The 24,337-nt window shown below is 34.1% G+C and overlaps 4 protein-coding genes across 4 annotated transcripts; 1 reads left to right on the plus strand and 3 right to left on the minus strand.

The window, feature by feature from the left end:
• Positions 1-2,313: 2,313 nt before the first annotated feature.
• Positions 2,314-3,798, minus strand: LOC123312396 (tRNA-uridine aminocarboxypropyltransferase 1). The gene is made up of 2 exons (XM_044896791.1): positions 3,310-3,798; positions 2,314-3,163 (listed from the first exon to the last, which is right to left on the minus strand). The coding sequence occupies exons 1-2, from the start codon at positions 3,505-3,507 to the stop codon at positions 2,426-2,428; spliced, it is 936 nt and encodes a 311-aa protein (XP_044752726.1). The 5' UTR covers positions 3,508-3,798; the 3' UTR covers positions 2,314-2,425.
• Positions 3,799-4,234: 436 nt separating this feature from the next.
• Positions 4,235-7,314, minus strand: LOC123312393 (protein HIRA homolog). Its single transcript, XM_044896788.1, has one exon. It carries the CDS (start codon positions 7,222-7,224, stop codon positions 4,606-4,608), a length of 2,619 nt encoding a protein of 872 aa, XP_044752723.1. The 5' UTR covers positions 7,225-7,314; the 3' UTR covers positions 4,235-4,605.
• A 135-nt stretch (positions 7,315-7,449) lies between these two features.
• On the plus strand, positions 7,450-10,521 carry LOC123312394 (F-box-like/WD repeat-containing protein TBL1XR1). Its single transcript, XM_044896789.1, has 6 exons — positions 7,450-7,848; positions 7,915-8,202; positions 8,340-8,626; positions 8,682-8,834; positions 9,153-9,344; positions 9,928-10,521. The coding sequence occupies exons 1-6, from the start codon at positions 7,791-7,793 to the stop codon at positions 10,426-10,428; spliced, it is 1,479 nt and encodes a 492-aa protein (XP_044752724.1). The 5' UTR covers positions 7,450-7,790; the 3' UTR covers positions 10,429-10,521.
• Positions 10,522-11,665: 1,144 nt separating this feature from the next.
• LOC123312395 (chitinase-like protein Idgf4) lies at positions 11,666-24,313 on the minus strand. The gene is made up of 7 exons (XM_044896790.1): positions 24,052-24,313; positions 19,997-20,256; positions 19,668-19,800; positions 17,572-17,742; positions 13,723-13,888; positions 13,077-13,321; positions 11,666-11,940 (listed from the first exon to the last, which is right to left on the minus strand). Exons 1-7 carry the CDS (start codon positions 24,164-24,166, stop codon positions 11,729-11,731), a joined length of 1,302 nt encoding a protein of 433 aa, XP_044752725.1. The 5' UTR covers positions 24,167-24,313; the 3' UTR covers positions 11,666-11,728.
• Between the last annotated feature and the right edge of the window lie 24 nt (positions 24,314-24,337).

The following is a 24,337-nucleotide window of genomic DNA, read 5'->3' on the forward strand; positions in this document are numbered from 1 at the left end:
AGATATGTGAGAAACTCTTTCGAATTCATAGATAGTATAAAGGATATAGTCCTCCCAGATAACTATGTCCTTGTTTCTCTGGATGTAACATCTCTTTACACAAATATACCTATTGATCTTGCCATTGAGTTGATAGAGAGTAAATGGAGTCAAATCGAGCCACATACAACCCTAACAATTCAAGACTTCTTACAGCTTTTCAATTTCTGCGTTGAGAACAGTTTTTTCGTCTTTAACGGCAAATACTATAAACAGATTTTTGGACTAGGGATGGGAAATTGTCTTGCTCCTGTAGTGGCTGACATCGTGATGGTAGAGGTTCAGAAGATTGCTCTAGGCCGACTTTCTTTCTGCATACCTATTTTTAAGAGATACGTAGATGATATCTGCACGTCGATACCGGACGATAAAGTGGAAGAGACCATCACAGTGTTTAACAGCGTACATCCACGATTGAAATTCACCATTGAAGTCGAATCACAGGAAAACACCTTACCTTTTCTCGACGTTTTGCTGATAAGACATGGCAATGAAATAAAATATAATTGGTATCGAAAACCGACTTTTTCAGGCAGAGTTTTAAATTTTAATTCAAAGCACACCATCACACAAAAAATTAATATTATCAATAATTTGAAAAATAGAGCTCTGAAACTGTCCTCTCCTGAATTTCACCGAGACAACTTAAACCAAATAAAAGCTATTTTACAGAAAAATGATTATCCCACCAAAATCATAGAAAAAATTATTTACAGAGAAAGTCGAGAACAAATTCAAGAAGACAATATGATTGAAAACAAAAAATTTTACGCCCTGACTTACGTTGAAGGTTTATCTGAGCAGATAAGAAGAAATATTTTATCGCTTGGTGTCGACGTAGCTTTTCGATCTGAAAACACCAACAGAAAGCTTTTCACAAAAATAAAAAGTACAACTCCAAAAGAATTATTGAGTAATGTGATCTACAAGATTTGTTGCAAGGATTGTCAGTCTACATATGTAGGACAAACAGGTCGGTATCTTAAAGACAGAATCTCCGAGCATGAAAGAGATTCCCTCAACATACTCAACCCTCTAAAAAAGAAAAAAGACAACAACACCGCCTTAGCAGAACATGTATCAAATACACTCCATTCTTTTGATTTTAACATCGACTCAATAAAAATATTAGGACACCAAAAAAATTTTAAAAAAAAGGTTACTACATGAAATGATCTCTATAAAGCAGGATGAAAAATCCATTAACAGGAGAACAGATATTGATAGTTTGAATACAGCCTATTACTATCTCATCAACAAAATGAAAAGAAAAATAACTTGAACGAATTACTAATATTGCACCATACACCTCCTTTTGAGTAGGTGTGGCTAACCTACACCTCCTCTACACTAGTATAAATCCAGTCAGCAAACGAATACTAAAATGTAGTGAAATTGCACCGAGTGTAGAAAAGTGCTACACTTCCTATATATGCAAACGAAAGGACCTTTTATCTCCTGGAGTTTGTAGCCGATGTGGCGAGATTACTGACGAGTTAGAATGGCTTAGCGAGATAGCTTTCTTGAACAGCTATTAATCCAGACATTTGTGGATGGCATCAAGGATAGTGAAATACAACAAGCCCTGAGACTAACACGTCCGAGAACCATAGATGATTCCTTAGCACACGCTTTGGAAATTGAGGCACCGAAGCAAGCGTGGCATAGAGGACACCTTCGTGTAAGAATAATAAATTTAATGGAATCGCATTGGACTTGGGGGATGATAACCCCGAAATCTTGAATATTTTATATAGGCAATTTTTGGTGGAATTATTAATTTTGTTTTGACGAGTTCGATTTTCTCCAAAAACAAAGATGTAGATACTGGTCACCCTGTACACTAAAGTCGTATAATGCTTCTCCGATTTCCGAAAATCTCAATGGCCTTTTGGATATATCCAACAATCAAACTTAACTACTAACTCGTAGTTCCACAAAACTACAAAACCAGGGAAATTACTAAAATTCCTAACTGGTTTTTCGACTAACATAAACTTCGCAATGCATCTGGAGATCGCAGATTCACATAATCAAACAAATATAGTTGAATAATATTTTTTTTTATTCAAAACTAAAGAACTAAATGAACCTTTTTTTATGGTGTTATTCCAAATTGAAAATTATAAAGTCTCTGAATAATCAATAAAATCTAAAGAATAATACTAAAGTGATATCCTTGACTGTTCATATCTCCTTGGTGGTTATAAGTAGGTACCTAAGTAAAAAGTGATTTATAATGATTAATGAAATATTCACATTCAAATATAAATAAAAAGTTGAAGAACATTCCTCTTTCATTTCAAAATAAATACTATTTCATTTTCATTCTACAAATTGATTCTCCCATGCATCATTAAAGCTGAAACCAAGATATGAAACATTTTTACAATAACCTTCGCTTATAAGCGTAAAGATCTTTATGATCATAATATGTATGAATCAACCTGAACATATGCTTAAAAAAATACAATAAATTATCATATTGTCCCCTATATGCACTTTCTGTTTGATTAAATAACTGGTCCAAATGCAAAATTGCATTTTCACTAAAACAATTATGTATGCCTTTATAGTCTTTGTCTAAACCCCATTTGTACAGATGAATTTCTATCAGGAATTGATGAATTGCTTCTATAGTTGCTAAATACCACCTAGGGCTACCTTTTTGGTGCCTCCAGAATTGAGAAATTCTATTAGCTATTACAACACATGGAATTTTATTTATGTTGGGATCTTTAAATATACCCTTACTTTGATTCCAAGTACTGTCTATAAATATCACCTTATCTACAGGTAATGTTTTTATTATTTTGAATTCAACATCGGAGTCTTTGTTGATTTTTTTCAGAAGAGTTGACCTATTATAACCTTTGGGAATATCCTCCAATGGTTCTCGTTTGAATTTTAAAAGTTCCTCGTAATCATTATGTTTCAACAAGTCAGGTATGGTTATAGCATTAGAGCTAGGAAAGACTAGAACCACCTTTTCTTTTGAATAATCGGGAATGTTTGGATATGTATAAACTTTAACATCTTCTGGTGCCAGTACAGCAGCATGTCCAGAAGTACTCTTTCCATCTATCTCATGCTTATGTTTTATAATGTCTATTTTAATTGGAAGCTGAAAACATGAACAATACTGATATGTAGTTCGACGCAATTCAATAGAGAAACAAAATAAAAGTGGATTATGATATGCTTTAAATCATCTGTAGTATGATGAAAGGTGGAAGTAGAAGTTTAATAAAATTATCAAAATATACTAACCTTCACTTGGGGAATTCTTCCCGTTAATTTCTCAATAGGAACATAACAAGTATAACAATAATATTTTCTAGACTTGTTACATTTAGGACATGATTCTCGTCCATCTAATTGTGATAAAAGTATATCGTCTTCAATTATCATTCCTTCGAAAGGATTCATATCTAAATTTTTAACAAAATCTTCTTTGGGATGAGTCATTTTTGTGTTATTTTGAAAAATTCAGTTGTTTGTAATGGAACTAGCAGTAGCATTCATAAATACAGAGGTTATGTTTGGTTTTCCAGTTCTGGGTCTTCTGCCAACAGACTTTTTTTACTAGTAGCATCCACATTTAATTATTAATCTCTAATAAACGAATCCATAGTTAACTATCTATTCTGAATCAAATAATAAAAGCACAAATATATTATTTCAGTAGTGGCGGATTGCAGTCAAAAAGCGCTCAGATGCATAACCATGCACACATGTGGGGTATGGCCGGTATGGGGTATATAAAATATGAAATAATATGAATGACAAACATCTTTGTTAAAAAATTGTATGCCCTGATACTTTTCCACCAAAAAGTTTTGATACTCTTTGTTTTCACTTCCACATAGTGGGTTTACGCAGGGTTCCTACAAAGCCGTCTATACAGACGGCTGTGGTTCCTAAGAATTAAGAAAGGAACAATCTCATTGTCAGATGGCATTCACGTGATTGGGTCCTCGCAAAACTCTGCATAAAATAATTGTGTTATGCATAATTCCACCATTAGGTTGAAGATGTCAAATATACCGACATATTTTTCTCGCGGCATTTCTTTTTATCTATAACTTTCCATCGATGTAACAAACCACCTTCTCTTCCTCACCAAATACACTAAAAAGTTTTAATACATTGAGATATATTTTGCTAGCACTAATTCAATTATACTGTTGATAAATTACATTGGCTTGTATTATATATTTTGAACTTTTATTTAAAATCTACGAAGATGTAGGTATAACTTGTTGCAGAGCATTCACATTATGCTCCCTCTCATAACATGGTAAATTATGTAAATATGTAAATTGTACATGAGTTTTCTGCAGAAAGTAGAATGAAATTTGTTCGAAAAAAATATATTCATAAGCAGGATAGGTCATGTCACTATACTAATTTTCAATGTTCTCGTTCACAAGTATTTCAGAACACAGTTTTAGTCACACACCTATCACATCCATCCTATCATTTTTTAATTGTTCATAAGGATGTTTTTAACATGATTTTCAATAAAACTGCAATAAATTTCGATTGCATTGCAATTCAATTTTCTCAAATATTATTCATTAAAATCTGTTCCATATATTCCTTATGAAGTCTTTGCCATAACAGTTTTGACTTTATAACATTCATTATGTCCATTAACAGGGTTTTCTTTTGACCCGCTTCATTAATATTTTTCGAAGAACACTCCATCATTAATTTGTCCAGAATGGAGCGCAATCTTATTTCTGGTCCTTTTTCCAAGACATGGTTCACTAAATTCATTAACCAGTGCTTATATTCAATTGGAGAATCTAGCATTTTGCAAGATATAACTTGTGATTCTAAGAAACTCAGAGTTACACCTGGTGGGTAGTTGTCATTAGAATTGTGATTTGGCATATGTTTTTGTAGCGATACTAAAGGCAAATTAGGTGGTAGTGTTCTGGACAAGCTATTTCCTGCATAATTGAGGGGATCCGATGGGTTTGATAGTACTACCCACGTCTGCAGTTCTATTAAGTATGAATATGCTCTACCATCACTTAAAGTTATCACCGGAATATTATTTGGTGATAATGAGAAGCCACTAACTACAACTTTATTGGTTAAAAGGCTCCTAACTGAAATCCTACTCAAAATGCTTTTTCCATCAGTAAAATTCCACATATTCACTAGTCCAGTTTTAGTAAGCACCAAGCAATAGCAATCTTGAGAAAGACTTAGCGCTGAGACAGAATCCTCCAAAAGTAATGAGGGTAGCACCCTAGCCCCAGATTTAATATCGTAAGTATTGATTGAGGAGTCCTCACAACAAGCAACTACCATTTTGCGGTTCACCGCAGCACAACGTATAACAGAACCAAGAAATGTTTCCCACTGAATCTTCTTATCCTTTTGTGCCTTAAACGTTTCAATTTTACTTAAAAATCCTTTGGATGTTTTATGACATTTATTTGTAATTTGTACTTTCTGATTAACACTATTCTTCAATACTGCAGTACCAACAGGAATTTTGTGGGAATCAAGAATATTTATAACTTGAGTAACAGGCTCATCTCCAGGTACCTCACAGCATATAAGTTGTTTAATTTGGTTACCAGGAGCTTGTAAAACTATTTGGGAATGTTGTTGAGGCAAGGTAGGTTTTGTTATTTGTTGTTTTGGAGACTCTTTCAATGTTTCAACAACTATTTTGCTTTTCTTTGGGGATGAACTACTGAAAGTTCCTGTTTCATACATAGGAATTTCTATAGTCAATTCAGAATCTTTAGATGTATTTGGTACACTTGGAGTGAGAAGCATCGGTGTTATTCTTCGTTTACCTGATGGAAGCCTGGTTTCTACTTGTTTATTTACTGGTACAAATACTGTTGTGTTAGGGTTCACTTTTGGTGTCTCCACTTCAAAAGAGGTTTCCTTGAGAGGTTCAGTAGCAGGAATTTCTGTATCCTTAGGAAACGTTTTGGTCTTGGAGCTTGTTTGTGCTTCATCAGCCCCACTTAATATTTCTGGATTTTCAGCTATCTGTGTTCCAGTGAATCCCAAGTTCCAACTTGATTTGTGATATAATTTTTCATACAGAGAATTTTTCTCAGAATTAGAAAGAGGAGTACCAATTTCAGTTTCATCAAATATAAAACAAGCTACACTACCATCCCATGAGCAAGCTAATAAAAGAGGCCTATTGCTGCTCCATGAAATGTCCAAAACACTGTCTTTGAAAAGTTCTTTGACAACAACAAGAGGCCTTTTTAAAGATGTTAACCAAACACTCACTGACCTATCGCGAGAACCTATAGCACAGCAACAATATTGTTGTATTTTTGGACTATCCACAGAAGTTTTCTTAAATATACTACTATTAAATCTCACACATGTCACTGCTTTACGATGTCCAACAAAATCCTTATCATGCCTCCAACCATCTCTCTCAATAATTTGAGCGGTAGGACCTCCCCCATTCATGGCATGAGCAGAGACTAAATACTGTCCATCTGGAGACCAAGAAAGTCTTAAAACATGAGTTGTTGCTGAACAATCAACGAAAGGATCTGTAACAGCCACTTCTTCTTTCCATTCTCCAGTTCTCCATACCCTTATAGATTTATCATCACTTTGACTAGCTAAATATTTTCCAACGGGATCCCACGTGATTCCTTTGACCATTCCTGTGTGTTCTTTTAGTACAGCTACTTTTTCAGGAAATTTTGCTGCATTCCAAACAATAACAGTATTATCAACACTACCTGATGCTAACCAGCCGTCATGAGGAGCCCATGATAAATCTAATATATCTCCTTGATGGGCATTAAGAGTATATATGCATTTCCAAGTTTCAATGTTGATTTTTCCACTACCAAACACAGTTGAGACACCTTCATTGGTTAATCGCCATATCATGACCAACTTATCGTCTCCTCCAGAAGCTAATAAGTGTCCTTCATTACTCCAACGAACAACATTTACACAAGCTAAATGGTTGTCCATTTGGCACAAAATTTTAGGCACATTTGGATCAACTTCCGCATCTTCTGCTATAAGTGGTGCTACATTCCAAATAACTACTTTACCACCAGATTCCCCTTGGCCACCTGTAGCGAATCGGTTACCATTAGGATGAATGTCTATAGAAAATATTGGCTTTTTATCTTCATGAGTAACCCAAACTGGTTTGAAGAAAATCATAATGGAATTATTGTCAATATCGTCAATACAGAAGTAAAAGATTACATATCTCAAAATTTGAAAATTTTAATATTGTCATAAAGCGGATAACAAAATTTAACCTCAAATTGGAAACGTCAAAATTTCGCAAACCGATCATAGAAATATATCATCAATCAAAGATCATCATTACTCTTTGATTAAATCATAGATTATATACTCACTTTTTATATCGAAAACAAATGGAAAATCTCTTTCACCGAAGAAATGAGCAAAAACAAAATAATTAAAATATCTGTAAGACACTCATCCTATTGATATTTTCCGATAGAAAATGAACAAACCTAATTTTTCACCCAAAGTTCAATTATACTTCGCTATCGACAACGATTGGCTACAATGAAATAACGCTACTCGTTTATTGTTAATTGCGGTCAGCGACTATTGAAAAGTAAATTGTTGATTGGAGAAAAATATAAACATTAAATGAAAATGAGTGAATCCTTTGCATAGTTGATGCAAAATTGAAAGTATTCCGATGCTCTCATGAAAATTCTTTTGACCCCAGTAGTAGATATATTTCAGCAATGAGCTTCTCAAGTGACGAAGTGAATTTCCTAGTTTATAGATATTTACAAGAATCAGGTTTGTTTTTTCATATAAGACCCAAAATTTCCTCACAGTTTATTAATTTATTTTTTATATTTTAAGGTTTTACCCATTCAGCCTACACATTTGGGTTAGAATCACACATATCGCAATCAAATATAAATGGAGCATTAGTACCACCAGCTGCTCTTTTGAGTATACTTCAAAAAGGTCTTCAGTACACGGAGGCAGAAATAAGTATAGCTGAAGATGGCACAGAACAAAGATTAACAGAAAGCCTCAGTCTAATTGATGCTGTAATGCCTGATGTAGTAGCAAGCAGACAGAATCAGCAAAATCAGCCAAAACAAGCAGTAAAGGCTGAAGTTGTTGATACAAATGGAGAGGAAGGTGAGCTGTTCATTCCAGTTCTATTTTGGGTAGTTCTGCTCATTCACCACAAATATACAGTGCACATTTATTGTTCAAAAATTGCCTGAACTATGATATTGTATTTCTAAAGAATTTAATGATAAATATGCTTTCAGCTGCAGCTGTTGTTTCAACACAAAGTGAAAGTATGGAAGTGGATACATCGATAGAAATACCTGCCTCAAAGGCCACTGTACTTAGGGGACACGAATCGGAGGTTTTTATATGTGCATGGAATCCAACAACAGATTTGTTAGCAAGTGGTTCTGGTGATAGTACTGCTAGAATATGGGACATGTCTGATAACACAACATGTCCAAATCAACTAGTTTTGAGGCACTGTATTCAGAAAGGAGGAACAGAAGTTCCAAGTAACAAAGATGTTACTTCACTGGATTGGAATGTAAGTGAGAAAGTAAAAAAATTTACATGTAGTGAATATTTTATTTCATTTTCAGTGTGACGGTAGTCTATTAGCTACTGGAAGCTATGACGGATATGCCAGGATCTGGACAACTGATGGTAGGCTTGCTAGTACACTAGGTCAGCATAAAGGTCCAATATTTGCTCTCAAATGGAACAAACGTGGAAATTATATATTATCAGCTGGGGTGAGATCTTAATTTCAATGTTTCTAATGTGTATTTCATTATCTTTCAATTTGTTTATATGTGTATACACTGGTTTGAAAAATTATCTTGGAACTGTGGGATTCACAGATATAGTGTTAGTTAGTTAACCAGTGGAAGATATAACAGATCTGCTTCATTATGATGTACAGAGACATTATTTTGAGTTTTGATGAATCCCTGTGTTGAGACGTCAGTAATAATACAGGATTTTTCACTAAAGATAATAGTAATGAAAATCTAAAATCTACATAAAGGTGCTTCAGAATATAACTAATTCTGCTTGATTATTTTTTATAGGTCGACAAAACAACAATCATTTGGGATGCTGCCAGTGGTTTATGTACTCAACAGTTCAGCTATCACTCTGCTCCTGCATTGGATGTTGACTGGCAGACAAATAACTCTTTTGCTAGCTGCTCAACAGATCAATGCATTCATGTTTGTAAACTTGGCATGGACAAACCAATAAAATCTTTTCAAGGACACACTGTAAGTAGCCTATTAATTTTTTGATATTAGCCTGAAGCTTTTTGGTCATGAAACTTTGAGACAAATAATTATTCAAGTTTTCATCAGTATGTGTACAAGGTGTCCAAAATTTGATTTCCAGTGGGCAGATCAAAGAGATAAAAAAATGGTGAAAACCCTAGTCTCCTATGATCTTTCATTTTGAAGTAATTGGTAAAAAATTAGATGTTGACATTTTCGAAAACTGATTGATAACTTGTTTGTCTTTGATGCTAGAAGTCTGAAACTTTCTATAGGCATTTTTTGAGGAAAATCTAGTGGCATTTGCAGATATTTTTTCTCATTTAGCCAACTACGAAACAAAAACATTTATTGTTTATTATATTGTTTCATTAATTGGAAAAAATTGTGTTTCAGATCACTTCAGAATATTAACAATTTCGCATATTTATCTGAAAAAGAATTTGATACTTGTAATTGTGGTGTTAGTTATCCTCAAATTGTTTCATCATTATCTGATGTTAATCTAGTTACAACAATTTCACAAGAGACTAGTGTACTAATAGTCACCAAAACTCGCTTAATCCCAATTCGATTTTTCCAGAATGAGGTAAATGCAATAAAATGGGATCCCCAAGGAATTCTTCTGGCATCATGCTCTGATGATATGACTCTAAAAATATGGTCCATGAAGCAGGACACTTGTGTACATGATTTACAAGCTCATTCCAAGGAAATCTACACGATTAAGTGGTCACCCACAGGGCCCGGTACAACAAATCCCAATATGAATCTAATTTTAGCTTCTGCAAGTTTTGATTCTACTGTTAGATTATGGGATGTTGAAAAAGGCGCTTGTGTTCACACTTTAACAAAACACACAGAACCAGTTTATTCAGTGGCATTCAGTCCTGATGGGAAATTTCTTGCTAGTGGTAGTTTTGATAAGTGTGTGCATATTTGGTCAACACAAAGTGGACAATTAGTACATAGTTACAAGGGTACAGGTGGTATCTTCGAAGTATGCTGGAATTCTAGGGGAGACAAAGTTGGGGCTAGTGCTTCTGATGGAAGTGTTTTTGTTTTAGATTTACGAAAGCTATAGGAAAGTTCATTTAGTAACAGACTTTGAAATCGATATTTTATTTTGTGATTATCTTTATATTGTTTTATGCTGAATATATTTTCACTATACAAATTTTGAATTATTTCCTTTTGTATATGCTTTGCAAATGACTTCAAAAATATTGAAGAGATATGTAACATATGGATGAAAAATTATGGAATATTCCGATCCTGACTAGTCTAAAACTTGAAGGAAAAAGTCATAAAAGTGATTGGCGAGAAAAGAAAGGAAAAAGAAGTATGATTGCTCAGGATAGTTAATTAATTTCCATATTGTTTTTTTACTACAATGTTACTTGAGGGTTTCAAAAAAAATATATTATAAAAAAGGAGAAAGAAAAAATAATCTCAAATCGAAATTAACAGAAAACTAGAATGAAATAAACCTAATTTGTGAGGTTAGAATCACCCTCTTGGCGGGAGATCCATATTCAAATTTCGGCCGGAAATTTCGCGATACGGCCATAGACAATGCTCGAACTTAATCGAATTTGGAATTCTTTGCGGAAGCTTAGCATTTTGTGAGAAAATTAATGAATTTTTTGACCTCAAATATACAGTCCTAATTGGTAATTAATAATTACATGAATCGCTTGAATAGAGGATTCACTTTGGTAGTTTATTCAGTTAAATTAATTCCAAAAGCTGCAACAACTCGCAATCATGCTGTCTCTGGTGTTTTTTTACACCTATGTGATGTACTGCAATTATACCAAAGAGTAACAACTTCTAGGTGAATAGAAAGCAGCTCTGCTAGGAGTACATATATCTATAAGTCCACCTTTTATAATCAATAATATGCATATATAAATTACTCTTTTTGATTAACGATGAGCAGGTACTAATGTTATAATTAATATTTATGCACTAATTATTGCTTCTTGCTAGTGAATTTTTTCAATACCGATGAAGTATCCCTTGTACTCATTCATTACTTTTTTTGGAAGTAGGGGAGGATTTCTATTATGGCTTAAATTACATGATGCATTTATGCTTTAAGCGAGTTTACGTATACCAGTATTTTTTATAATTTTCTAACAAGATCACAAAGAATTTCATTCCATAAGTGGTTTCCAGTGTTTGCACACTTTATGAAAGTGAATTTCAGTGTAGAGATATCTAATTAGTAAGAGACGAAGCATTTCTTCGTTAATTCTTAAAGCTGCTTTAATTCGACCATGACCAGTTCCCCACTTTCGAGAATAAAATGAAGTATATTTTTTTCAATAAAATCTAAATTTTATTATCTTTCATACCTATCTACTTTTTATATAAATGTTTTACAATTTGAGTCTTGCGGCTCTCAATACGGGGTATTTATTACCGCTACATAAGCCCCTGAAATCATCTAAAGTTAGATCGTCAATGGCAATTCCTCCTAATCCTTTTTCTCTGGCATATGAGGCTTTTGAACCGGTCGAATCCACATCCTCGTATGCTATCCAAATACCTTGAGGGTTATTGTTATCAACAGTACGATAGGCATAGACCCCTGAAATGATAAAATAATAAAATCATTTGAAGGCGTACGTAGTACGAATGCTCTATAGAGTCATTCGGGGTAACTGAGCGCAGTGGGTAAGTGTGCGCAGTGCGTATATCTCGACTATGCAATGTATGAAAGAGGGGTTCATTTGGGTGAAGCAAGGGCGCAGAATCCCCAGATTAGTTTTTCATAGGAGTGCGCCGTGCGACGTTTCGTTAACTTTTTATTTGCAATCAATCAAATTCACTAGTTTTCTTGTTAATTTTCAGCATCTCTGCAAGGTCCAAGTTCCGTGTCCGACAGTGTATATTGTAACATTTTGATGACATTATTTTGTAATTTGTTTTGATTGTGTGGTTCATTAAGCACTGCTTTCACTTACCCCGTGAGGGTGCGCTCATTTACCCGCAATACGGGGCATGTGAACGCACTCCGACTTTCACCATTAAATTTCTTTTTGCGGAAAGAAAACGTTGTTGTTTGTTGGCTTTTTGATGTTTTTTTATAGATTAGAAAATTCTCTATCTTATGAATATGTTTTAATTTTCCTAGCTTCAACATTTGAAACAGGGTATGGCTTGAAAGGCAAAAGTGCGCACAGTTGCCCCGAATGACTCTAATCAATTTTTTTAGTTACAAACACAGTGAAAAGTAACCATAGTTTCTAATTTATTATTCTCATTTCACTATGAGTGTTTTTTTTTTCGCTTGAGTAGGGGTATTAATTGTTTTCGAGATATTTCCACCATAAAAAAGTTCATTATTATGGCTTTATAAAAGGTTTTGGTGAATCTGTTTAAATATCTGTTCAAGTGGCAAAAATCGAGGTACGAATATTCACGAAACCAGTGTAGTTTTATGCTTGTTGCTTTCTTATTGCTTGCTTGAGAATGATGTCGAATTCAGTATTTTGGGTGGAGGTGCACCGAGAATTCATTTGCCAGATAAGTATATTGAATATATGTACCTCACAGCTGATTAGGAATAATACGCAGTCCACGTATTTGAAACTAGGATATCTACTACTATGAAATTATAATATTTCAATAATAGGTACATGCTTTTAAAAATCGCGCTTCCTATAGCTTTCCATGTCCCTATATATGTGATAAACTCATTGAACTCTCTCTGGATAAACTTACCGTGTCTACCAGTAGGATCCCCTGTTTTAACAAGCTTGTGTTTGATTTCAATGTTTGTCAGTTTAGTACAAACTTCTGGGTGGCTAAGTAACCCTGGTGTTCTGGTATAAGGTCCTTCAGCCCCTTCACCTTCAACCGTTAGTGGTGGAACACCAGTGAGTCCAGAATCTTCAGTCATTTTCCATGTTCTTGCGAATGAAGGTATGGCCAAAATTACCTTGTTTCTTGGAGTGCCATGTTCTGTCCTAAAAAATCGTTCATGAATTATTCTACAACAATATTCCTTTCCAATAGTTCGGTATCCCAAACCGGTATTTTTTATATAGACATTTCGAGAGTGGTTTATTTTCCGATTGTGATTATTGCCGATGATATAATATTACATATTGTATATATGCTTGTGTATAATATGGGAATGAAGACTTTACTTAATTGTTAATAATAAAGCCAATTCAAGAATATTGTGTAATCTGCTGATTCTAAACACTTTTTTGAGTCAAAAGGATTTTTCAATCTTTCGGCAATTATAAAAGCTTTTTGTAAAATTTTCATCCTATTTTAAACATGAAATTTTTTGAGAGAGATTAAATTGTATCGATTCCGAAAGTTCAAGGCTTTTATTTTAGAAAATTCAAAGAGAACATACCAATATCTAACTTGATAGTCGGCATTTTCATCGAACCTGCGGTCAAAAATGGGAAATAGAGGTGTCGGGTAGTCGGCTTCCTTCGGATTTCTCTTAGGTGTGTGGAAATCGAAAGCCTTCAGGATGATCAAGTCCAAGTATTGAGCGATTGTTGGGTCGAAGTACACTGTGAAAACATTACCCATATTGAATATAATTATTATAAAAATTAATCTATATACATAACCCCATCACTTAAAATATAAATAGATGTCAAGAATTCTAAATTCGTATATAATATCTTTATTTTGTATAATGAAGAATGATCACGTCTCAATAGGGAGGCAATGAATACAATAATAAGAATCAATTCAGATGCATATACCACCCGACGACCGACGATATGAATATCAGCAAAGGTGTTACGATATGAATTGAACTAGCCAATTTGCCATCGTCAGGACAACTACAACTAAATGGAGGTCCATCAATTCCAAACTTTTTTCCATCGGAGAAGGAGCTGTGTTGCTCTGACGAGGTCAAATGAGACCGAAACCGGGGAAAGAATGTTCAGCATCTACTCTTTCTCGACAAAATAGTATTTATAGTAGAAATAGTATTTATACTCTGTGCGATGGTATTTTGCTAGTTCGATTTAGACCGTAATATTTGTTGATTTTATATCAGCGGGGTCTTATGTATCTGCAATTTTGTTTATTATTCACCTGCCTTCCTCTTTAAGGCATTTTCCAATTTATGCAATTACGGACGAAAATAAAATGAAAGCTGTAATAGTGAAAAGATTTTAAATTCTTCGATTAACAGCGTCAGAATAAAACTTGAATCATTCAACTTCAATATTAATTGTTAATTTTTATAGAAACTAGAGGGTTTCGTCCCGTCTTCCATTCATTGCGTGTAAGCCAACGTTTATAGAGGCAGAGACAGACAGAGTTTATCTCTGATAGAGGTAAAAAAACCGATTATCCTGAATAGTTCAGCTCCCTCTCTAGCCATGTGAAGCTGGCACCCCCAAATGCGAATTTTGAAACAAAAATTTCAGGTTCGTTTGTCCATCGTAGGTCCATGCTTGATAACCTTTTTTTTTTAAATTTGTCCAGGCACCGGTTTAGAGATATCGGAAAAGAACTTTTTTCTACAAGCGTGCGCGTTCAACCTTTTTCCCGCACGCATTTCAAGTTGCAAAGAGTCACTTTTCCAAAACGTGCGGAAAAACGCCTGCTATTTCTTTCCCGCACGCATTTGCGTGCGGGAATGCGCAAATCTTATAGAATAAATTAAATTCTATCATGTCTCTATGCACCGAACGTCAACGATGAGTAACCCATGGTAACGACATGCAGAATTACGTCTGTCATTTTATATGAATTAATCAAATGAGATATGATCTGTATCGTGCAATTGATATATTTATATATTTCAAGCGCTTGTAGAAAAAATATTGTTCCTAACTCTTGCGTAAAGTGTCTTGCCCGCACTCAACTGCTTACCCGAACTCTGCTTCGCATCGTTCGGGCAATGGCAGTTTCGTGCGGGCAAGTATCACTTTCCGCACTTGATAGGAAAATAACTATTTTCGGTTCATTTTCTGAACAGCACCCCCAAATCGCAAAAACTTATTTTGGATGGTAGAGATCGTTTGTCCAACGTAAGTCCACGTTTGTCCACCAAATATATATCACATTTCCATCTAAGGTTACTTTTATTGAGAGATAAACGACTCGAGAGCTGACCTTCGAAAAATCCTGAAAAAGCTGGGTTCTGTTAAAAATTCGTAAAGTCCGAACAGTTGCACCTAAATGGATGAAATTCTCAGATTTATTTCTAGAAGAGTTGCTCTTTCAGAATATGTATAACGATTCCATCCGCATTTACTTTTATTGACAGATAAACGACTCGAAAGCTGACCTTCGAACAATCCTGAAAAAGATGGGTTCAGTTGAAAATTCGTCTAGACCGAACGGTTGCGCCGAGATGGATAAAATATACTTAGATTTATTACTAGAAGAGTTGCTCTTTCAAAATATGTATCACATTTCCATCTCCTGGTACTTTTATTGAGTGATAAACGACTCGAAAGCTGACCTTCGAAAAATCCTGAAATAGCTCGGTTCAGTTAAAAATTCGTAAAGTCCGAACAGTTGCACCTAAATGGATGAAATTCTCAGATTTATTACTAGAAGAGTTGCTCTTTCAGAATATGTATAACGATTCCATCCACATTTACTTTTATTGACAGATAAACGACTCGAAAGCTGACCTTCGAACAATCCTGAAAAAGATGGGTTCAGTTGAAAATTCGTCTAGACCGAACGGTTGCGTCGAGATGGATGAAATTCTCAGATTTATTACTAGAAGAGTTGCTCTTTCAAAATATGTATCACATTTCCATCTACGGTTACTTTTATTGAGAGATAAACGACTCGAAAGCTGACCTTCGAAAAATCCTGAAAAAGCTGGGTTCAGTTAAAAATTCGTCAAGACCGAACGGTTGCGCCGAGATGGATGGAATTCTCAGATTTATTATTAGAAGAGTGGCTCTTTCAAAATATGTGGATTAACGTTGGACAAACGATATTTACCATCGTTTTCGCAATTTGGCTGAGCTGCTCAGAAAATGGACCGAAAAAACTTATTTTTCCATATTTCTCAAACGGTGCCTATACAAATGAAAAAAATAGGTGGACAATCATGGACCCTGAAATTTTGGTTTAAAAATTTCCATTTGGGGGTGCCAACTTCACACTTTCCAAAATTTGCCTAGATGGATTTCTATGGTTCTGTGGATGGACAAATGAAAAAATTAGGTGGACAAAAGTGGACTTACGTTGGACAAACGATCTATACCATTAAAAATGCGTTTCTGCAATTTGGGGCTTTTGCTTTTTGCTGCTTCAGAAAATGCACCGAAACAACTTCTTTTTCCATATCTCTCAAACGGTGCCTGGACAAATAAAAAGAAGGGTGGACAAATGACCCTAAAATTTTTGTTTCAAAATTCGCATTTGGGGGTGCCAGCTTCACATAGCTGCGATTGCATGTATTCGACAGAGATTTCCTTCAGTCAATCTTTCATGGCGTGTAAATTGACAGTTTTGGCAGAGAAACCCGGCTATCATTAATAGTCCTTTCGAGAGGAATCCTTTGTCGCCTATTTTCGTAGATAGATCTATCACACTATCACGGTGTGTACCTAGGCCTTGGTTAGTCGACAGGGATTTTAGATTTCTCGTCTATTATGGCGTGTAAACTCAAGGTTAGGGGAGAAAAATATCAAATATCCTAAACAGTTCTGATACTTTCCAAAGTAAGTTTGTTTACCTTTCTGGATCCTGAATCTCGTTATTTTATGGGTAGTTTGATATTTTGAGTATTTCGCAAGTTTTATCGAATGTTGATTAAAAATTCGTTTTCGTTTGCCTATTCAGGAAAATGAACAATATTTAGGACATATAGCGTGTCTTCCTGTTCAAAAATTTGAAGTGTGGAAAAAGAGTGAACTGTATATATGATGGTTTTAATGAAGGCGTAGTAACCGAAGGGATTATTTAGGCCAGAAAAACCAAAATCAGGGCGCAAACGCAATGCCTAGAATAAAACTTTTCCAATAAAATGAAAAAAAAAATTCAGTTAGACAGTATACAAGTTGACGAGAATCTTTTCTAGACCAATGCAATTAACAAATAATCTGGAATGTTCTCAAAGCAAGATTTTATTTTATTTATCTTTCAGATTCTGATGCATTTGGATAGATCATTGAAAGCCTGCATTACTGTCCTTGGATTTTCTTAGAAATAAATTGATTTTTTTCATGTCTTTCAAGTGTGTCTAACCTTAATGTATATATACCTGTGCTGTTAACATTTGGCAGGATTGACAATGTGAGAGATAGTCCCTCGTGCTTGAACTTGTTCTTCAGATCTCTAACTAGTGCGGTGAACTCCTCCTTGTGCTCGGTTGCTTTCTCGTCTACCTCATTCTCGCCAACGATCTTAGTTTTCAACTTATTGAACCATCCACCTAGAGAAAATAATCACAAATATAATTATGCTTAAAATGAAGCGTTTTCTGTGTTGATTTAGATTAGATCGTTTCTAATACTTTTTTCAAAGGAATGTTTTTAGTATCAGTATCATGTTTGTGTTCCATCTAGAACGAATGACCAGTCAAGCATATTAATTTTTTCCATCTATTATTTTTTGATTCGATGAGGATTTTAATTTCATTCTCTCGAAAGTTTTCAAATAGGAAATGCTGGCCGATTGACACTTTCTTTTCAAAGATCTTTTCAATTCGAATATGATCCCGCATATTTTTTCCACTTCAAAGACAATGTTCTGGAAAAGTTTTTTGGAAAACACTGAGACAATTTTCATTTGTCGAGAGACACATTTGATAGCAAGTTTGTGGATGTACGGTCAATATAAAGGTCAAATGACACATTCCTTTTTTTTGTTGTAACCTCTATTGATGGGTGAAGTGCATCAAAGTCGTCGTGTTTCTGATAGATTTATACTTAACCCATAATAACCTAGTGTTACACATATGTAACGCAAATTTCACTGGCAAATCTATTTTATTTCTCAGTAACTGTAGCTATTAGCGTTACATATATGTAACACCATTTTTCTCAAACAAAAACTATACAATTTTCAAACAGAAATTGAGTTGTTTTTGTCTTGTACACTCTATAAAGAATATTTATTCAATTAGAATAGTGATCATAACTCAGGTTATTAAGGGTTAATAAGATATGTTCAAACTGCCTACTCTTTATCTCTAAACAGTAACAGTGTCAACATTTTCTCCTGCATACCATAACATTTCAGATATGTTATTTTATTTTTATTACATGCTTTAATGCTAACACAATTCTCTGTAAAAGATTTTCTGGAGAAAAATAGATTACAAGGCAGTATTCGACTAACCCCACAAAAATCTAGAGATATCGAATCAGGGAGATCTTGGAAGCCATTCAAAAGAACCTCGCCTTCCATTCTCGAAAAAACGATGATTCAAAAAGACACACGTATCTACTGCTGACCTTAATTGTTTGAAAACAGCAGAATATCACTTTTAAACCATTGTGAAAACTGTCAATATTAATCTAAAGTCTCAAGAACATATTGGACTTTATCGGGAATTCGCTTGAATAACACCTCTTGTTGATATTTTGATACTTTGATCAAATTCTTCAAGATGTGGATGAATACAACATTCACTCAGAATTGAATTATTGCCTAGGACTTGTATAAGGAATGACAAACAATTTAACATAAAAATAGTAAACATTTTTCAACTATTTTTGGGGGGGGGGCACTACTAATGAAGCTATAACTTAACTGAAGCTATAGCTTCAGCAGACCCTTTTATAAAAGGGTCTGCAGGAACTATTGCTAATTTAGGGTCTTTACCTAAACATGAAAACATGCATGCAAGCACACTCACATGCACGCGTGTGAAATGGTTTATGTAGAAAAATATTAATTTAATAAGGTGATTATAAAGTTTTGAATGTGATCCGTCATTTGCGATTATCTCTTTTGGTTTTTCTACTTTCTGAATCGCAAATTTTTAGTTTTAACTATATAATGAATATTCTCAAAAACTGACGAATAAACAAGTGAAATTGAGTGGTTCACTGTACTTCAATCCAATTAGCGATGAGTCGAACTGTAGCTAAGATAAAAAGGAGGTAATTACGAAATTCTATCAGACATAATTGATTATATTTCCATACAAGATTTTTTACTGATTCAATGTTCTATATTTCTAGAAATTCTTTATTTTGAGTAAATTGTTTGTCCTGATAAATCAGTTGTTTTCCTCATTATCAATTGAGTACATGCGATTCGGATAATCATATTGACCTCTCATAAGAACTTACATATATGTATGTATTTTTCCAATTTCATATTTGAATTAACCTTAATCGATATACTTACTAATTTTTCCGCGAATTTTCTTTGGTTTTGTCTCTGGAAATTCCCAACCAAGATCCAAGCCGTCGAAGCCATAGGTTCTCAGAAATGAGTCTGCAGAATTAATGAAAGCAATTCGTTTGTCCGGCGATTCTAACTGAAATAAGGATATATTATTACGGATTTTTACGGAATATTTGCAAAAATATCCAAATGTTGTCTGTAAATCAATCCATTTGATGATTAAGAGCCTGACAAATATTTGCTAAGCTGTTCACACCAATAATAAATAGGAGGTTGAGATCACATTTAAACTGTTGCGAAAAAATCAAAATATTTTTCATTAGACTTACCAACTCTAGATATTTCGCAACTTTTCTGTCTTCGTCATACGCCCCGTCTCTTCCCCCGCCAACAGACAGAAGGATCTTAAGACCTGGAAATCTTCTCTTGAGATCTGTTACCTTCTGATAGTTATGCTGGTTAAGATCCAACGCTTCATCAAGTGCTTTTAGTTTGTTAGTTTTTTCATCAATTCCTGCATATCCATAAATGAGATGCGAACAGAATTGAAGAGCACTGTCTAAGAAACTGATTTCAAACTTTCCTTGGCCTGGAAGTAGAACATTCAATAATTAATATATTTGTTATTGAAACTAGTAACCCAAAAAACGCTTAAACATTATTTTATTTTATTTTAGAAATTTCCTGTCACATATTAAGATTTCAAAATGAGACTGTTTTTAAAAGTCTCGAAACTAGTAATAATTGTGGGATAAAAGGACCTTTTGTACTCGTTAATTATAAAAAACACTTTAGCTGGAGCTAGTTTGTGTGTTTTTCAGCCTTTAAGAATTGAAGACATTATTTTTTGAATTTCATCTAGTTATCTTTGGTAGTTTCCGGTTCAGTAGATGGTAGGATTTTAAAGTTGTTTTTCGAAAATAAAGTTGGTTGAGAACGTTGACTATGAATTTCCATTTTAACTCCATTTGATCTCTTCTTCAAATATTCCTTACAGAAGTGGAAGTTTTTGGAAGTGGAAATTTTCTCTTTGAATGAAACTAAAAAATTAATTTTGTTTCCTTTCTGAATTGACTTAAATAACCCTTCATCAGATCCAGCATAATAATATTCACTTGAATTGCTATACACTACAAAAAACGTTGATTATACTGAAAGGTTTGTAGCGATTTTTAAATTGAACTATGGTGGAAATTGATAGTTTGATTTTGCTATATCTTTTCTTTGAAAGCTATATAGCTCATAAAATATTGGTATATTGGTAAAATCTAATGAGTTTACTCTTCAGAGCCGGATCTGGAATATTTTCAGTTGTAAATGAGAGGATATAGACGGTATGCGAAAGGAGTAATGATTTATCTAAAGATTTGTGAGTTCGATGATGCCTGCCTTGAAATATTTGGTGAAATTTGATTGAACCCATTTTGACCGTGACCAAATAAGATTCCATGGAGCGAGAGAAATATAATCAGCGTAATAACAAGTGTCTGATAATTACACTATTATTTGTATTCGAAAATTTCGAAAAATTATTATTCTTCATTTAGCACGTGTAAATTCACACCAACGAATTCCTAATGCGGTGTGATTAAACCGTACCAAATTTATTGTAGGTATATATGTATTATAGAGAATTATTTCAGGAATTCTTCGTAGAGGAGTTTAGTCGACTTTAATTGAGTAGGAACTACATATACTAGGTACCTACCTACTTCTTCTCAGGATATACATAGTGCTAGCTCAATTGCCTTGAAAAAAGAACTGGACTAGTTTTGGGTTTTGGTGAAAAAATATTGTTTTGAAAATTAGCCCCGAAAGATAAAATCTATCCCTTTGCACAGAAACCTCGACTTTTGGAAGTTGATATGAAAGAGTCGTCTTGCGAAACATCATCATGAGAACGGTTTTTCTATAGAGCCGTCCGAGATTTATTCTGTTATTTATCATCAATTTTCCAAAAATGCTGTGATAGAATCTAATTTGAGTATCGGATACTTCATTTTCAAAACTATGGATACTACGGATACCTGCTAACCTGCATCTGCTTTATATCTGACATTTGGTATGCCAGACAATTAATCTATTCTCGGTTAACACGTTCACCCAAAACATATTGAGTAGGTATTTGAATACCCCCTTTTAACTTTGTTTTCTAACACTTGGAGAAGATCGCATTTAAATCTGTGGAAGTTCGAAGAAATGTATTTATGGACGGTTTTATTGAAGTGCTAAAAAATGAATCTCATAGAATTTAATTCTAATCTTTTCTTTTACAATTTGTAATTCCAGGAAATTCAAACTCATACTTATTTTATTTTTTCAATATGAGCATAAGAATGATGTCTATAGGAAAAACATACCTACCTACTTATTATTTTCATTCCGTTACATCATTGTATGAAATGAAGACTTAACAGTGGCTTCACGTTAATTTTTTTCTTGAGAAGAATTTCAATTATTTTTCATTAAATTCAAGTAAGTACCCATATATAAATTTTTTTCTCATTATTTCTCATATTCGGTTTTTCAAACCTACTTTTTCAATGTGACAAGTCCTATAAATTTAAATTATGGTGAAAACTTAGGTACCAAGTATCGATTGAATGTAAGATGTATGAGATATATAATTCCTCAGTATCCGATAGTGGTATAACCAGCATGGTCACTCATCCAGACACTCAAAGCACAAACGCTGTTTGGCTCTCCGAAGAAAAAATTTATTTATCGATATGGACAGGGTGAGCAAAATTCGTTGTCCACGTAGGGGGTCTCGGGAATTATAGCGGCTAGAAGAAAACGGATGACGCATTATCGAACTCTTTTTTCATGACTAATCCAAATCTCAAAACAGAATCGGCTCATCATTTCTAGCTTTTGAGTTATCAACAAAAATTGAGAAATTGCCTGTTATAATTCTCGAGATCCCTCAGTAGACAACGAATTTTGCCCACCCTGTGCATATTCAAGGTGAGTCTTTGACTTGTACAAATATTCTTGAGGTCAGAAGAAAAACTTTTTTACTTTACTATTTTTTCTGTTGAAGGCTGTTCAAAAACCATAAAAAAATTATTTTTAGTGATATCTCATACACGGTTTCATCGAATGAAGTAAATTTCGAAATAAAGTTTTTCATTTATTTAATTAATCTTTTTCGGACACAAGATATCACCCACGTCTTCCAGATTTCTCATTATGACCATTACCTACCATAAAAAGACAAAAAATTCAAAGGACCCAACTCTTTAAACTAAAATGGACGCTATCTAATGAATATTTGAACGTTTTGTAAAATAAAAGTATTATTCATATTTTCTCGTATAATGCGCCGTTTTCGAGTAATTTGACGTTCAAAAATTAAAAAGTATCTGTGAAATTTGAAAAATTGGATACTTTGGCTGAATAAAATTCTGTTTGAAAGATCCATCGATGTGTAGTGTTACAGATTTAGCTAGTTATCCTGAAGGAAAATTGGGTTTTCCAGGGGTGGCACAGCTCATTATGGAAACTATCTCTTTATCAGGGTCGAATCAGAAAGAATGGTATAGGAAAAGGTGTTTCTTTTTTTTTACCCTCAAGAATCGACTGTTAAAATATTTGTCTGAGCTGAGTCAAAGACTCACCCTGTATTTCCCGAATAATATAGATCTGATCAGTTTGAATAATCATTGAGTTTCAATATTTACAATAATTGGATCAGTATTTTTTTCCATAACGAAATAAAAAAATTCAAATGGCGAAAATTCTCAAACCATCGAGCAGATTTGTGTACCTAAACATTATCCTGACGAGTCCCCCCCAACTCTTTTCCATCAGAGAACAGTTGTTATCTTGGAGGCTGAAGGGACGGACAATATGAAATTTTTCCGCGAATTCTTCAGTAACTTAATCATTTGAGACCGATTTTTGCTCAAAATTGGAAAATCGCAAACATTCGGGTAAAATGATAAGCCGCTTGCGCCATCTCCTGCGTAATAATCCTTGGGGAGGGGGTCAGAGAGGTTGAGGGTGTGATTTTGCTCTCACGCCGCTCACATCAATTGCTTACTCTTACTATTTCAAGCTTCATTCTATATGAAATCAGTTACCAGAGTAACTACAATTAAAATTTTCGATAATTTCGGGAAAACTCTGCTGTTTCTCTAGTAACTTCAGGAAATGCAGTAATTTGAGACCAAGAGAGCGCTTTCAATAAAAATTAAGAATTTCTGAACGGAACTCATCGTTCTATAACCGATCTGAATGTGATAATACTTTCACACATAATTATTAATTATTTAACATTCTACCACTTCTACCACCTTTATTCAGCAATCATAAAAACGTCATCCTTGTCTCCAATATGTCATATACTTATTTTGTATAATTGAGGTCATTGAGTACTTACCGGTTCTATAGCTTGAAGAACTGTCATAATAACAAACGACTTTATTATCCGCAGTGGCGAAATTGTAGTTGGCTAGCACAAATAGAAAAAAGGCGAAATATTTAAGGACCCCCATGTTATTTGTACGATACGCACTGAACAACTGGCAAAATAAACACCGAATAAAATTATCAGGCGATCTTGGATTGAACTCTGGTCATGGGATCTCGAAGGATTTCTGTAGTAGGATAGAAGTTGTTCTTTTCTCAATAATTCTGTTATCTCTGATCGATTTATTTTTCCAAGT

Source organism: Coccinella septempunctata, chromosome 4 (genome assembly GCF_907165205.1).
Source record: "Coccinella septempunctata chromosome 4, icCocSept1.1, whole genome shotgun sequence".
Classification (NCBI taxonomy): Eukaryota; Metazoa; Arthropoda; class Insecta; order Coleoptera; family Coccinellidae; genus Coccinella; species Coccinella septempunctata.

Bases quoted from the DNA above. Each gene is read 5' to 3' on its own strand.
- LOC123312393 (XM_044896788.1), bottom strand. From the start codon at position 7,224: ATGATTTTCTTCAAACCAGTTTGGGTTACTCATGAAGATAAAAAGCCA.
- LOC123312395 (XM_044896790.1), bottom strand. From the start codon at position 24,166: ATGGGGGTCCTTAAATATTTCGCCTTTTTTCTATTTGTGCTAGCCAAC. The intron at 17,743-19,667 runs GTAAGTATATCG...TATTTTCTCTAG, and splicing joins GAAAATTCGCGGAAAAATTA to GTGGATGGTTCAATAAGTTG. The intron at 11,941-13,076 runs GTAAGTTTATCC...TTATCATTTCAG, and splicing joins GGATCCTACTGGTAGACACG to GGGTCTATGCCTATCGTACT.
- LOC123312396 (XM_044896791.1), bottom strand. From the start codon at position 3,507: ATGACTCATCCCAAAGAAGATTTTGTTAAAAATTTAGATATGAATCCT. The intron at 3,164-3,309 runs GTTAGTATATTT...TCATGTTTTCAG, and splicing joins GAAGAATTCCCCAAGTGAAG to CTTCCAATTAAAATAGACAT.
- LOC123312394 (XM_044896789.1), top strand. From the start codon at position 7,791: ATGAGCTTCTCAAGTGACGAAGTGAATTTCCTAGTTTATAGATATTTA. The intron at 8,835-9,152 runs GTGAGATCTTAA...TATTTTTTATAG, and splicing joins ATTATATATTATCAGCTGGG to GTCGACAAAACAACAATCAT. The intron at 9,345-9,927 runs GTAAGTAGCCTA...CGATTTTTCCAG, and splicing joins AATCTTTTCAAGGACACACT to AATGAGGTAAATGCAATAAA.